The sequence below is a fragment of the Pygocentrus nattereri genome, chromosome 16 (genome assembly GCF_015220715.1).
Source record: "Pygocentrus nattereri isolate fPygNat1 chromosome 16, fPygNat1.pri, whole genome shotgun sequence".
Lineage (NCBI taxonomy): Eukaryota > Metazoa > Chordata > Actinopteri > Characiformes > Serrasalmidae > Pygocentrus > Pygocentrus nattereri.
In genome coordinates this window covers 39,229,151-39,244,498 of record NC_051226.1, presented here as the reverse complement: position 1 = coordinate 39,244,498, position 15,348 = coordinate 39,229,151, and the positions used below count along the sequence as shown (strand labels likewise).

General features: G+C 48.1%; 1 protein-coding gene across 1 annotated transcript; it reads right to left on the bottom strand.

Moving 5' to 3' along the window:
* Positions 1 to 8,255: 8,255 nt before the first annotated feature.
* ppp1r26 (protein phosphatase 1, regulatory subunit 26) lies at positions 8,256 to 15,348 on the bottom strand. Its single transcript, XM_017722058.2, has 2 exons — positions 15,207 to 15,348; positions 8,256 to 11,774 (listed from the first exon to the last, which is right to left on the bottom strand). The coding sequence occupies exon 2, from the start codon at positions 11,704 to 11,706 to the stop codon at positions 8,272 to 8,274; it is 3,435 nt and encodes a 1,144-aa protein (XP_017577547.1). The 5' UTR covers positions 11,707 to 11,774; positions 15,207 to 15,348; the 3' UTR covers positions 8,256 to 8,271.

Below are 15,348 nucleotides of genomic sequence, written 5' to 3'. Positions count from 1 at the left end.
TATACAGCTCTACAGTGAACTGCTCTGAGCTCCAGAGCGTCACACACCCAGCTAACGCATCTTCACACCTGCACCACTACAGACTGGAAGGAAAAGGTACATTTCACCAGGTGCGTGATGAGAAGCGGTAACGTAACCAGACGAATAAGACCCTTCCGTGAAAAACTAAGAGAGAGGCTTTACTGTCAAGGGCTTGGCAGAGACACACAAAGTCAATAATTCAAGGCAAAAAACGTAACGAGGTCAATCAGAAATGCTCTTACTCAAAGAAACCTCGCCAAGAATCTAGTCTAAAAACCTGGGCTTAACACTAAATCTAACGAGACACAGGAACAGATTAATGATTGGAGCGCTGAGATGCGTCATCAGTCTTGTGATCCCCCAGAGGGTTACATACACTGTATTTCCAAAAGTATTCCCTCGTCTGGCTTCTCACGCATATGAACTTGAGCAACGTCCCATTCTTAATCCATAGGGTTCAATATGATGTCGGCCCACCGTTTGCAGCTATAACAGCTTCACCTCTTCTGGGAAGGCTTTCCACAAGGGTTAGGAGTGTTTATGGGAATTTCTGACCGTTCTTCCAGAAGCACATTTGTGAGGTCAGACGCTGATGTTGGACGAGAAGGCCTGGCTCACAGTCTCCGCTCTAATTCATCCCAAAGGGTTTCTATAGGGTTGAGTTCAGGTGTTCCAGTCACTTCCATGTCCACAGGTGTATAAAGCCGAGCCCCTAGGCCTGCAGACTGCTTCTACAGACATTAGTGAAAGAATGGGTCGCACTCAGGAGCTCAGTGAGTTCCAGCGTGGTACCGGGATCGGACGCCCCCTGTGCAACACAGACCTCCAAACTTCATGTGGCCTTCAGATCAGCTCAAGAACAGCGTAGAGAGCTTCATGGAATGGGTTTCCATGGCCGAGCAGCTGCATCCAAGCCTTACATCACCAAGCGCAATGCAAAGCGTGGAATGCAGTGGTGTAAAGCGCCGTCACTGTCGAGCCCTCCTGCTACCCACTTCAGACCAGCTGCCCACGCCCCAGCTGCCACCACCTGTCCTGGACTAGTTGCCCACCCTACACTGAAGTTTCTCATGGACTCCCAGCTGTTACTAATACCAATATTACTGCTATTAATATTATTAGTATAATCATTTGTAGGTAGTTTGACCAGAGGAGGACGGGTCCCCCCTGGTGAGCCTGGTTCCTCCCAAGGTTTCTTCCTCAGTTCTGAGGGAGTTTTTCCTTGCCACTGTTGCCCCTGGCTTGCTCACCAGGGGGGTTTTTTACACTCCTGTTAAAACTTTTTTTTTTGTTTTTGTCTTTTCTAAAATTCTGTAAAGCTGCTTTGTGGCAACATCCGTTGTAAAAAGCGCTATATAAATAAATTTGATTTGATTTGTAAAGCGCCGCCACTGGACTCTAGAGCAGTGGAGACGTGTTCTCTGGAGTGACCAATCACGCTTCTCCGTCTGGAAATCCGATGGACAAGTCTGGGTTTGGCGGTTGCCAGGAGACGGTACTTGTCTGACTGCATTGTGCCGAGTGTAGTTTGGTGGAGGGGGGATCATGGTGTGGGGGTGATTTTCAGGAGTTGGGCTCAGCCCCTTAGTTCCAGTGAAAGGAGCTCTTAAAGCTTCAGCACCAAGAGATTTTGGACAATTTCATGCTCCCAACTTTGTGGGAACAGTTTGGGGACGGCCCCTTCCTGCTCCAACATGACTGCACACCAGTGCACAAAGCAGGTCCATAAAGACGTGGATGAGCCAGTTTGGTGTGGAAGAACTTGACTGGCCTGCACAGAGTCCTGACCTCAACCCCATAGAACACCTTTGGGATGAATTAGAGTGGAGATGTTCTCGTCCAACGTCAGTGTCTGACCTCACAAATGTGCTTCTGGAAGAACGGTCAAAAATTCCCATAAACACTCCTAACCCTTGTGGAAAGCCTTCCCAGAAGAGCTGAAGCTGTTATAGCTGCAAAGGGTGGGCCGCCATCATATTAAACCCTATGGATTAAGAATGGGATGTCACTCAAGTTCATATGTGTGAGAAGCCAGACGAGCGAATACTTTTGGAATCTGTTGGGGTGCATGCAGATTCCAGTTTTATGACCAGTTTATCATCAACATTCCATATAGACTCAGAAGACTCGTGTAGGTTCTCTGGTGGTTCTGGATGGTAAAGTGTCTATATCTGTGTTGTAGTCATGGCGACGCCTGGTTCCCATCACCACCACTGTAAAGAAATCTGAGTGTCTACAATCAACCATTTCACACCAAACGACTCGGAATGGCTCCGTTTATATCCCAAACACCGAACTGCGAATACATTTAGGAAAATTACCGGCATTCTCCTCTGACAATTACTGTATATCGACATGCACAGGCCACACAGAGCAGAACACACAAGGCTGTGTTTGAAAGTCACTCTTTATTATTCTTTTTTATTTTTATTTTTTCATTTTTATTTTAAAGATACAGTTGGAGTATCTGGCCTCTGAATGAACCAGGGGAAGAAAAGCTCCATTTTCTGCAAAACAGCAGCCCAGCGCAGCCAGCGAGAGGCCTTTCTCTCCTTCACGTCCACAAAGAAAACGAAATAAATAACGTTCTTCTCACACAGGAAGGTGTTTACACGCCCGACCGGTCGGATCGAACAGAAGGAAACGGCTGAGAAACAGACCGGGGGGGTGCGCTGTGGAGGCAGATGCAAATACGTTTGAGAGTTTGTGTCCGAAAGAGTCCGTAAACAGCAGAGGCGAGTGTGTGAGCACGATAAAGAAGAAAACATTCCCTCTTTCCGTCCGGCATGCCAGTAAACATTGACATTTTTAATTCTGCTTTGAATGAGTTAGAAAAGAAATATGTACAACTTGGTAATGACAGTGTGTACAAGAATACAAACAGTCCTTTAAAAAAAGAAACAGAAAAATAAACAATAAACAAAACGTTACACTTGAGAGACGGATACCGGTTCCTCTCGTGGGCTTTTCTTGATATGACTAAAGTCTAACCTGTTAAAAAAGGAGAGATTTATACATATTTGTTGTAAAATAACAGGAATAGATAAGAAAACATAAAACTTTAGGATTGTAGCTGAACAGCGGCGTTGAGAAAGCTCCGAGTCCAGTAAATACCGAGCTACGACCACCACAGTAGCACGACGAGGGTCTTCGACTCTTTTTTACTGTGACGGCCCTCCTACTGCGTTTAATACAAACTCGCATGTCAGGCTCCTCACAGTAGAAGGGCTGTTTGGGCCATTAGGCTAACGCAGTGGTTCTGAGTACTTAATAAATACTTAACGAGTTCAATCAGTAAAAATCTCAACATGTGCGCTGCAGGACTGTCAGTGAACCCCACAGGTTCAATAAATATGCTTATACAAGGCACGGCAGGGATCACAGACCACCGGGGTACTTCACAAAACAAGGCTTCTGGAGGAAATCAAGGAGAAGAGGTAGTGGTTTGGTCTAAAACTCTCCGAACTGTTCACAGTGGTGGTGATGGGAACCAGACGTCCACCTCTAGAAGCTCCCTCACAGAAAACTCCTACATAAACGCCTGACGTCTGAGACACTGTTTTACGATGGGTTTGAGAAACTATGAGGCAGAACAGTCCTCAAAGAAAACCAATCATGTCAGATTGATCACTATTTCACCACTAACACTGCACATAAAACCTCAGAACTCTCGTGTAGGTTCACTATCGGTTTTGGATAGCCCTGGTTCCCATCACCTCCACCGAAAAAGACAAGTCTACAGTCACCTCACACCAAATCACGCAGTAAAAAAGTGAGGACTGTCCAACAGGAACGTCCCTCATCTCCTCCCTAACTGGCTCAAACTGACCTCGCGATTTTTTCAGACTTAATTCCCGTTCAGCCTAATGAGAAACGGAGAGTGAGCTGCTAGTTCCAAATGATCATTATCTTGTATGTTTGTGAAGGTTTGCACTGTTAAGTAAGGCTGTAAGGAAAACTTCAAGGAAGATGCCTGAAGGCCTTAGCGTTCTCCTGCCTGGCGTCATGCAGAGGCTTCGTTCGCCATGCCGGGCACGTGGCAACTGGGCGAAACCTGCGGACAAAGACGCTACGCGACAAAGCCTCTGATCGGTCGGTAAAAAAAGAGCTCAGCCTTTAAACAACGATGGACTTTGAGAAGCTTCGGCTTTGGCAGATAAACTAATATTTCACTGTGAAACACGTATTTGTTAAATAAACAACAAACACCTCCTAAACGCAAGATGCTGAGTTTGTTATTCTGTAGTACGGAGCACCAAAACATACAGGTCATCTTCTACTTAGGTTCTCAGGAGGACGAGGCTGAAGTTGGCTTCCTATTTGCCAGAATTTCCCCGTTCCACCTTAAATGGTGGCGGGATTCTGTGCTCAAATGGTGCCATAGTTAGAACTACGTAAGATTTGTTTACCAGCAGTCATGGAGCTCATCACAAAATGCCACAGCATCACGTGGAACATCTGCGACACTAAAAACCGCAGAGCTTGTAAGCTTGCGAAGGCATTTTCGGCTCCGTACAACCCTCGAGAACTTTTGCGAGAAGAACGGCGAGGCCTTTAGTCTGACTGCGATTAAAACACGATTCATTTTTCTACACGTCTGGGCTCCTTTATCAGGCCAACGCCTTGCCTGGGCAGAGGCTTCAACACGAGTTCTGTCAGTCACAGTATTTTAGACTGCAAACCCAACGTTATGCAAACACTACACACTTCCACTGTGAAAAGGCTCTCATTTCCTTGAATGGTGTTTTCTCAACACTCCATAAATCCATCTGATTGTGAAATACCCCTCGGCACTCTGAGTCAGACGTTCCTTTGCAGGGTTCTCCGGCTCCAGCCAGCGCTCTAACGCACCTGATTCACCTCAGTGAGCCGATCGTCCAGCTGATCTGAATCAGGCAGAGCCGAGCGATCGCGCCAAACTGAGCAAATCGGCCTGCCGGCATAGAAACGAGGCCAGGTAGGACCCCTCGGCCTCATGAAGGAGCTGACGCGCCCCGCGGGGACGAAGCAGGTGCGAGGGTCCAGAACGCCAATGAGCTACAGCTCCTCTGCCGCGCACACGCAGGAGCGTTTCGGTTCTCAGCTAAAGATACTCCTCACCAGAATAACTACTCTCACTTCCCGAAAAAGGCAAATAGTGTGCATGTGTGCGTTACAGAAAGGCAGACAGTTCTCTGGCGCGAGATACAGTGCAGTCACTATGGTGGGCAGATCTTCGTCCCTCTGATGACTGATGCTGAGGCCTCGTTTTCACCTGGCGTTAACCTGCATCCTGGGTGGTCTGATCATCAGTGGACAGCGTTAGGTACAGGTGTGAACGGGGACCAACGCAGTTTATAGTGACCTGATCATGCAAACCACCTTCGGAGGTGATCAGGGACACACGTGACCACATAATGTCGCAAAAGGGTCCCGAAGCACCCCCATGGAGTGCTGAAGGACCACCCTAATCAACTGCATCATCACAGCAAAGGGGAAAGCAGCGAAGCTCATAGGACGATCTCGCTTCTCGTTCGTTTGAAACAAAATAAAGAAATTTGAATAATAATAATAATAAAAAAAACTTTAAATTGAAAGAATTTTACATAATATCAACAACAATAATAATATTAATAAAACAACAAATAATTGAACATTCTAGTTCAGGCATGTCCACCGGCACTTGCTCCACTCCACTTTTCTGGATCCCTCTGCTTGCAGCTGGCGCAAGGCATCTATTGCAGTTATGTAAATAAAGGAACCGGACGGAACGTATCTAGGTCCGTAAACAATCCGGTGCTCAGTTTGCTGTAGTATAACGAGACTAAAATACAGATTTTTAATGCTTTTATATAATTCACGTGCACGAGAGCTAGAACACGTGTCAGACTCCAGTCCTCGTGGACCAAAGCACGGCAGACTTCAGCTCACTGCCTCGTTAAACACGCCTGATTCAGCTCGTCAGCGAGGACTTCGTTAACTGAACCCAGACTGTTAGATGTGTGTAAAGGCTGATCTCCGCGGTACTTTGGCCTGGAAGGTCTCCAGGCTGACATGCCTGAGCTGGAATGCTCTGAATTATTTATTGTTTTATTGTCACTATTATCTAAATTTCTATAAATTCCTCCGAATTTAATCAGAATCGCCCATCATTGTGATTTGTTGGTATTTTTAAAGTGAAAAATCAATGCATCCTCTCCAGAGATCACAATTTAGTGCACAATGTCTGTTTATTTGCGGTTTAAACATATGTGGGGGGAGGGGGGGGGGGGTGGTGGTGGGTGAAAACATAAAATGTCCCATAAATTTTGCACAGGCCACAGGCAAATTCGGCAAATAAACAATAACTGTGCATTAAAATATGCTTTGTGTTCTCGGTGGAGGAGCTTATCTTCACTAAATTGACAGAACGTGGAACACGACCGTACGTCTCGCTGCCCGCCTGTGATCAGGTCGCCCCCTCGCTGATGCGAACGCCAAGCGGGAACAGGCCCGACGAGGATCTATTCCGCCGGTTATTCGCTGTTTTTTGAGGTTCTCGTCATTACCACTGTTTACTGTCCACAATGAAACGAGCGAGTTCATATGTACCTGAAAGGGATATTATTCACCAATTCCTTATTATTAAACAAAATGAACAAAAGAACAAAATCAAACCATAAAAAAACTAAATAAACAAACAAAACACACCTTTGACTCATATGCAACCAAATCACGGCTGATTCAGTTCAGAAAATGCAAAAGGAAGTTCGATCTCTTAATGACATCATGAGTGCATTTAAATATATCCAGAAATGTACAAACATTTTTATATATATATATATATATAAAAAGAAGAATGGTAGAACACTCACAAGTCCTACGTGACGCTCCCTTAGATCCATAATGTACAAAAAACCCCAAATAAAACCCGAAAAAAAAAAAGGACTCAAGAGGGGAAGAGTCTGGGCGAAATCCAGTCAGCCTGCGATTAAAGTGACCCGAACCCGGCGCAGCCTGCAGAGCCAAAGCTTCGTCACCCTGCGCCCGAAAGCTGAAAGCGCTCAAGTAATCGAGAGGGGCAGAATTAAAGGGGAACTCCACCGATTTCTCTAAATTTCTGCTAAAATTTAGAAGACAAAATAAAGACATTAGGTAGTTTTTACTGTTCTAGAGAGTCAGAGCCGTTCACAGTGGTGGTGATAGGAACCAGACGTTCACCTCTAAGAGCTCCTACATGAAACGGTCATGAAGGTGCCACCTGGTAGGGCTGGATGATTAATTAACGGTTTTTATATTGAAATCACGATTTTAAGCGAGTGCAATTTTCAAAACCGCAAGAGACGCAATACTTAAAACTTTCTATAAAATGTAAGGAAAATTTTGAAAGAGGGAAAACTAAACTCTGTTGACGAGGCAGACCAATCAGAAAGAACCAAAGCGCCACGTTTCGTGACATCACAACCACAACTTACTGGGAGTTTGGTGCACCCCCCCATTGAGGGGTCAAGCCTCAAGCTGGTAAAGGTCACTATTCTGGTCTTGTCCAAATAAATATATAAATAAATAAATAAATAAATAGGCCCAAACCTTATTTTACAGAATATAATCGCAATTTAAATTGCAGTCGCAACATCAGTCCAGCCCTACGGCCCCAGACGTTGTTTATTTATAGTTTTGAGGTTTTGGCCTAAAACACATTTCAAAATTAAAATCCAATCATGGTGGGGAGGCACACGCAGGACGGGTTCTCATGAATGACTGAAATGACCAATCCTCCCCCCCCACCCCCCCTTACTGCTGTAATGTGGGAGGAAAACCCCTAAATAGAAAATTGAACTCCACAAACTTTTTGCTGTAGCATGTAGAGCTCAACACTATTTTTCAGATTTATTACCATTTTAGCATCATCAGCATTCAACATATGAAGCTGATGAGACTCGTGTAGGTTCTCTGGTGGTTCTGGATGGTAAATAAAGTGTCTATATCTGTGTTGTAGTCATGGCGACGCCTGGTTCCCATCACCACCACTGTAAAGACGCCCGAGTGTCTACGATCAAACCTTTCAGACTCTGAATGACTCATAAAATGATCTCAAACTTTGGCGGCTTGGTGGCATTGCCCTTTAAGTGTGCTGTATGGTCTAAGCTGTTTTTGAGAGAGAGAGAGAGAGAGAGAGAGAGAGAGAGAGAGAGAGAGAGAGAGAGAGAGAGAGAGAGAGAGAGAGAGAGAGAGAGAGAGAGAGAGAGGGTGGTGGTGGGGGGGGGGGGGGGGGGGCGTGTATGTCTATACTCACTGAGTGGAACGCTGGAGTCTCTTATCTAGCCTCTGCTGCTCTGCTCTCCTCTCCTCACCTAACTCTACATCTGTCTCATCTTTGCACCTCTCATCCTCATCCTGTCTTCCATCACTTGTTCTTTCCCTCTCTTTCTCCCTCTCTTCCTGCCTGTTTCTGAGCTGCAGGTGGTTGGTCTTGTGTGGGGAGAGCGGAATGACCGCCGCCTGGTCCCTCCGCAGGCGCACCACACTGGCGGTGATGCGCGGCTGGGACAGGGCAGGAGGCAGGGGTGCGCAGGACAGGTGGGATGGGTTAGTGGGCAGGTGAGGGGACAGGTGCGGAGGGTTAGGGGACAGGTGCGGAGGGTTTGAGGACAGGTGTCTGGTGTTAGGGTTCAGGTTAGTGGGGTGAGGGTAAGGGGTACTGGGGGAAAGGAAAGGTGGTTGGTCCCAATGTGGCCTCTTTATCCGACTGTGCAGGTAGAACGTATCTGTCCTGCTGTCGGGGGTTACCGAGTGCAACCGATCTCCCTTGGGCATCTCCGGGGGGGTGCTGAGGGGGGGTTTTACAGGGGAGGGACACACAATGCTAATAACCTCCTTTAAAGGGATTCTATTCCTGTTCTGAAGGCCACTCGACAAGTCTCTGAAGTCCACCATGGTGGCTTCCCTAACATCGGTCATGCTGCAGTTCTCTGGCTTCATCAAGAAAAGGTTCTGGTGCTGGACTTGGCACTGGGCTTCCCAGGTGCCTGTCAAACCCACCACAAACGGGTCAGAGCTGGTTCCTTCCCTGAAGGACACCTGATTCTTTCCTGCATCCAAGCTTCCGTTCCTCCACTCATCTGAGGTCCTTGCCAACACTGCTTCTGTCCTACCGCCTTGCGTGACCATCGGAGGCTCACCGGACGCTGCAGCGGTGTCGGCAAGTCTCGGCATAATCACAGGTGTCACAGACATCTCCTGTGGTCGCTCGTGGTCCAGCTGTTGATCTGTCCTCTGAAGACTTGGCGAAGCCCCAGCAGGAGCAGATTCTTTTGTCTTTGGCTCCTCTACTTTAATGTCCCGCTCTATGAGCCTAGTGGCTGTGGAGGCGACTTCCCCAGAGTCCTCTCGCTTCACTGAAGGCGCTACCACCGTCGTCACTTTTGCTTTCTCAGCAAGGAACCTGCGGATCTCCTGCTCGATGCTGTCATCACTGTCCACTGAGCTGCTGTCTTCATCCACATGCACACAGGGTTGAGGGTCCGCTGCTGTCCTTACTCCGGCACCTTTCTCCTGCTCTGCTTCTGCAGGCTTCTTGCTGCTCTGATGTGGCTTCAGACCCCTGTGCTTAGAACCTCCATGCAGCTCCTTGCTGCTCTTGGCCGGTTTCGCAGCGAGAAAGATCTTCTGCTCCGTGACAGGTTTGTGTTTTCTGAAGGTGTCAGGAGCTTCTGTGAGCTTCAGTCTCTTTTGTGCCTTGAGTTTCATGTCTCTCACTTTCTTTTTCACTCTTTTCTTTGTCTTAAGAAGGTCTTTTATTGCCGCATCGAGATCTTCATCACTATCCAGTGAACTGCTCTTATCACTGCTGTAATTTCTCTCTGGACAAACCAGAGGCCTTGGAGCCCTTGAGGGGCTGCTGGAAACTTTTTCCTTGCTTACAGATCCTTCTGGGTGTCCATGAAAGGGAGAGTTCTGTCTTGGCTTCGAGTGTCTTGCTGCGATCGGGCTACAGGTATGTGATGCCATGGCAGGAGAAGTGTTGATCTGGGTAACTGGCCTGGGCTGAGACTCCTCCTTACAGCATTTATCGACAATTTGCCTTTTCTTGTCTTCCTCCTCCTTGTGTTTCCTTTTGCGTGTGAGTGACAGTCTTTCTGCTTTGCTCTGGTCACTGTCGGCGTTCTTCTTCTGGAACACTTTAGGAGCTACGGGACCTCCGGGGCAAGTGACAGGCGACGGTGCTGGTGGCTCTTCGTGCATCTTCGCCTTGAGTTCCAGAAACTTGCGGATCTCTTGTTCAATCCCGTCCTCGCTGTCCACAGAGCTCTCGTCACTCTTCTCATCCGGCTGCAAGGGAAGACCAGAGGGAAAGAGAAGTGGGGCCTCTACCACCGTACTCTTTGCCAGACTTAGGCTGGGTTCGAATGCTGCAGGCATGACTGTCTTGGAGATGTCCAAAATGGCCTCAGCACACATCAGCTCAGCTGTGGTGTTCACCGTTAGGGTGGAGTGGATCTGATGCTCGACCACTGGCTCTTCAGCTCTGACCGTGCAAACGGCATCTCCTCTTGCCTTCAGGCTGGGTGCCGGAGACAAGTTAAGAGAATGGCTCACAGCTAGAGGCTTAGGCGAAGCACACTTTACCTCCCTCTCAGGGGCTGCACTTTTCTTCTTGGTCTTCTTCTTGGTCAGGTTTTTAAGCGGCTGAACACTAACGTGATCTGCAGGTGGAAGGATGGGCACTTTGCTGTTCTGCGTAGCCACCAAAGGACTCTGCTTTGGGTGAAGTTTATGTTTCTCCTGCTTCTCCTTTTCCTGCTGGTAATGCCGGATGGCCTCCTCAATGCCATCATCGCTGCTGGATTCCAGCTCCTCCTTCACGTGCAAAGATTTCTCGTGACGTTCTTTCTGCTCTTGCTGAAACCTCTGGATTTCCTCCTCAATGCCGTCATCACTACTGGAGTCCTGCGATGACTCCTCTTCCTCTTTTATGTGGAGGGGAGGAGGCGTTCTGTCCGCCCCAAGCGAAGAAGACGAGGCCTTCCGTGCTCCAGAGGACGGTGGAGCTTTTGCAGGCGAAGTTTTAGCTGCGTCCATTTTTCTGAAGGGGTTTTCTTTGCTCGGCTTCTTTTTCGCCTTCTTCAAGGTCACCAAGGGTTGGATCCCTTTTGAACATTTCTGGTCATGGTTACTTGCGGTTAGCACCTTATTGCTGTTGGAATGTGAGAGCTGTTTAGGAGTTTCGGGCTCTCTTCTTTGGGTGACTTTGGGAGTTGGCAGTGGACTCATGGCTGGCTCCCCTTTACGCTGGTGGTCCACTTTCTCCTTCAGGTACTCCTGGATGGCCTCCTCGATCCCTCGGTCCACAGAATCGTCGCTGTCAGAACCTTCGCTCGCAACCAAGCCAGCTGCCTGGAGCTTGCTGCAGTCTGAAGCAGCCCATCTGGATCTTGAAAGCGCCTCCACGTGGCGAGGCTTAGCCTTGTGGCCAGTGTGCCTGGCCAGGTCAAGGGCGGACTGGGCGCCGGCGTTGGCCTGCACGCTGTCGCTCATTTCGGAGGACTGCGTGCTGCAGAGGCTGTCGATGATCATCTGGACTTTGTGGGTGATCGGGGTTCCGCTGGCGGACGTGAAGTCGCTGTCTGAAGCACTGTCATTGAAGCAGAGCGGCAGGCTGAAGCTCTTACCGGACCTCCATTCTGAGTGAACTGCCACCACCGGAGGAACCGTCTTCAGGAACATTCTAGAACACCAGGCTAGAAAGCGTGGAGGGGCATGGGGGGTGGCAAAGCCTCCAACTGCGTCACATTCTGAAAGAGAGAAAAATCTCATTAGACATTCGCCAAAGCAGCACAGTCATTCGTTTCAGGTATGACAGCATCGGTCCCGTCAGGAATTACGCAGGACATGGACATCTTAAAGGGCCACTCCTACAGTGATGTCACAGTCTTCAGAGGGAAAGACATTCGGGCTTAAAGACTCCCTTCAGATTTGGGCTTGAATTAGGTCGGAACTTTTGAGAAAATCCTGTCTAAGTCTGATCCAAAACAAAAGTGCTAAAAATAATAATAATTCAGGTTTTTAAAAATTTCAGCCCAATTAAGATCTTAACAATTCAGTTCAGCTAATTTTTTGTAAAACGTGTGGAATTCCCCTTTAAATTACTGAGCCAGTCAACACAGAGTGGCGACAATAATCATCACAGCATGAATAAAAAAAATTTAAAAAAACTATAATAAAATAAGTCAGCAGCACTTTTCCAACATTTCTGATAGGCTAATCTTCAGAAGTTTAAAAAAAAACATCTGTAAAATCAACATTTAATATAAACTTTTACACGTCGCTTCTGTCAGATCAAAACCTCGTATCTCCAAAACTATAACTTTACAACAGGAGGTGAGAACTTACTCTACTTTTAATGTTAGTCAATGGAACCAGACGTCTTTTCCCCAGTAATTTTAGGTCATTTCTTTTGGTCCAATCATCATAGAGTTTACACTCAATATATAAGCCTGTGGGTGTTTATAAATTATATCAAAAACTGAAAAATGACAAAAACAGAGATACGAGGTTTTGTTCCGACAGCAGCGATGTGTTTTTTGGTCAAACACACTGAAGATGTGTCCATTTGGCTGCGCCAAACTGTCGTCTCTCCCAAACTGGTTTACATTTTATCCATCTTTTCTCACAAGAGTGGGTTCTAAGTTTCATCCACAGCATGGCTGGGCGTCTCCACGGCAGATTAAACCAGGTAGAAGGTGATTACAATAGAAACAATAAAGCTGAAGCAGCGCAAACGCCGGTAACACCTAGTTAAAGTGGCAGTTCAGTCCAGTTGAGCTCAGCCGAACGTTTCAAGCCGTACTTTAGTGCTGAACGTCTCTCGATACAAAGAGCGCATAATTAGACCCATTTAACTGTATTAATGCAGCACGTTGTGCAAAAACACTGAAAAAATCCATCATATTCAGTTTTTTATGAGTACGCCTTTAAATGCCGCGCTCCAGGAGCTTTTTTCTCCGTACAAACTGAGAAAGGCTGAACATCCTGATACATACTGTAAACCGTAAAACTGCCCGGAAGTGTCCGGATATTATATTATTGCCATATCACCCAAACCTACTGTGTAGGGACAATAACAGCCACCATGAGGGTGTAGATAAATAAAAGTCTAAACAACAGCCATTCACACGTGAAATGACCATTCGGTGGCCATTCCATACACAGAAAGGCTCTAACGAGCACTAATGGTCAGTGCAGCCCATTCCTGTACTCTTCAAGACCCGGAACACAGATCGTCATTAAAGGGCCCATATCAGGAAAACCCCACCATCAAGTATCCCAGTTTCACAACACGCACAGAAACAAGGCTGGCGGTTTAAAATTTACCGCTTCTGTGACATCACAAGAACTCATTTACATATCTGCCTGCAGCCATTTGAGCCCCACCCACTCACAATAAAGTTATAAGGGGCGTTTCAGCTCAGTGCTTTTTGGAGTGATGCACAGCCAATCAGAACACAGCTCATTTACATACATCAGTCATACAGGCACACCAGCAGACCAATGTCATGAGCACTCCTGGGTTAGTAACTACACAACAAAGAAAAAAATGTAGGATATGGGGCCTTTAAAGGGGAACTCCATCACGTTTTCAAAATTCTGCGCAAATAAACTGGTTAATGTGTCAAAGTTCAGACACAAAGTACAGAGCGGTTTGGTGTGAAACGCGCTGTTCTAGATAAACGTACAGAGTCAGAACCGTTCACAGTGGTGGTGATGGGAACCAGACGTCCCTCTAAAAGCTCCTACAGAAAGTTCCTACATGAACTGGTTCTGAATTCACTGCCTGATGACTGAGACGCTGTTTTATGAGAGTTTAGAGAACTTCAGCTCCATTCATGGTGGAGGGAGACATGCAGGGCGCTGTGCGGCAAAATAGTCCCCAAAGAAAACTCATTATTCCAGATTTTCCACTGTTTTCCATCATCAGCATTCCAGATAAGCTCAGAAGACTCGTGTAGGTTCTCTGGTGGTTCTGGATGGTAAATAAAGTGTCTATATCTGTGTTGTAGTCATGGCGACACCTGGTTCCCATCACCACCACTGTAAAGACATCTGACCCGTTTCACACCAAACCCACTCAGAATCTCATCTCACCGACTGAATTATGCAGAAATTTTGAAAATTGGTGAAGTTATCCTTTAAAAGTACCGACTCTCCCAGGCTGCAACATTCAGCCCGCACCCCGTTCACTCAATAAGCAGGCGTTTTTTGTGACGTCACACCCTCCCAATTAGCGGACCGTGTTTCCATGCGCGCACCGAACCGGGCAGGTGTACCGCGCGCGCCGCTGAAACCCCGCCAACCCGGTTTGTTTTGAATCGAAAGCAAATTAGCGGCTCCGGCTCTTCGCGCTAGCGGCCGCGGCTGAAGCGGAGCCCGGTGGCCGAAAACGAGCTTTCTGTGGTTCGTTTTTAATGTAAAACCTTCCTTAAAACGTCAAATAAGCGAGAAAAAGCAAAGTTTCGTCATAATTCTCCCCACTTAGACGCTTAAAGGGCAGCTAGCGCTGCATTTCTGAGGCTACATGAGCGGGTTCGCTATAAGCCGCCGAAGGAGCTTTTAGCATCGGCTACCGCTACGGCTACAACCGCCGCACGAAAAGCGGAACATCGGCGCTAAAAACCCCACAAAGCGGCTCCCTAAACACCCCTACGCGGCTCCGCTGAAGGGACAAGGCGCCCTAGTCCACCACAAACCCCGCTTGCCTTTGTCGAATTCACGCCTCGCCTTGCAGACCCCCACCGCCGAGGCGCCGCCTGTCCACGGCGCCTGCTGCCGGCTCAGGCTGCACCGACCGCCGGCGAGCGCAGCTAAGAGACACCGCAGAGCATGCAGCTTCCGGCGGCCACCCGGCCGGCCAGCCCCGCCGCTGTTTACGTCCTAACGCATCGAAAACCGCCGCCGGAGCTTCAGCAGACAAACTTTCAGCAATTTGGAGACGAGCACGCGTGTAAAAAAGACAGTTTGGGCGATATGTGCGCGGAGGTGGGGCGGCAGGGAGGCAGCCGGCGACGCTCTCCGGGGTTCTCCACAGCGGGCTGGGCTACAAGTCTGCCGGGCCTCTCGACTCCGAGCCGGCGAGAAAGCCAGCCTCTTTGTATCGAGGCTCGCCGAAAGGTTATGAGACTAAGCGGCGACTATGAGCGCCGTATGACACACAAAGGACACATGCCTACCTGTGGGAGCGCCGGGCGGCCGCGTCTCTGCGCCTCGGTTCCGAAAAGTCTCTTGTTGCGGATTTCTCTCTTTACCGAGCGGTCCGGTGTCCACACGGAGCGGAGCGGGCGCGCACAGACACGGCGCGGACTCGCGCACCCC

What these genes read in the sequence shown, in the direction of transcription:
- ppp1r26 (XM_017722058.2), bottom strand. Translation starts at nt 11,706, where the DNA reads ATGTTCCTGAAGACGGTTCCTCCGGTGGTGGCAGTTCACTCAGAATGG.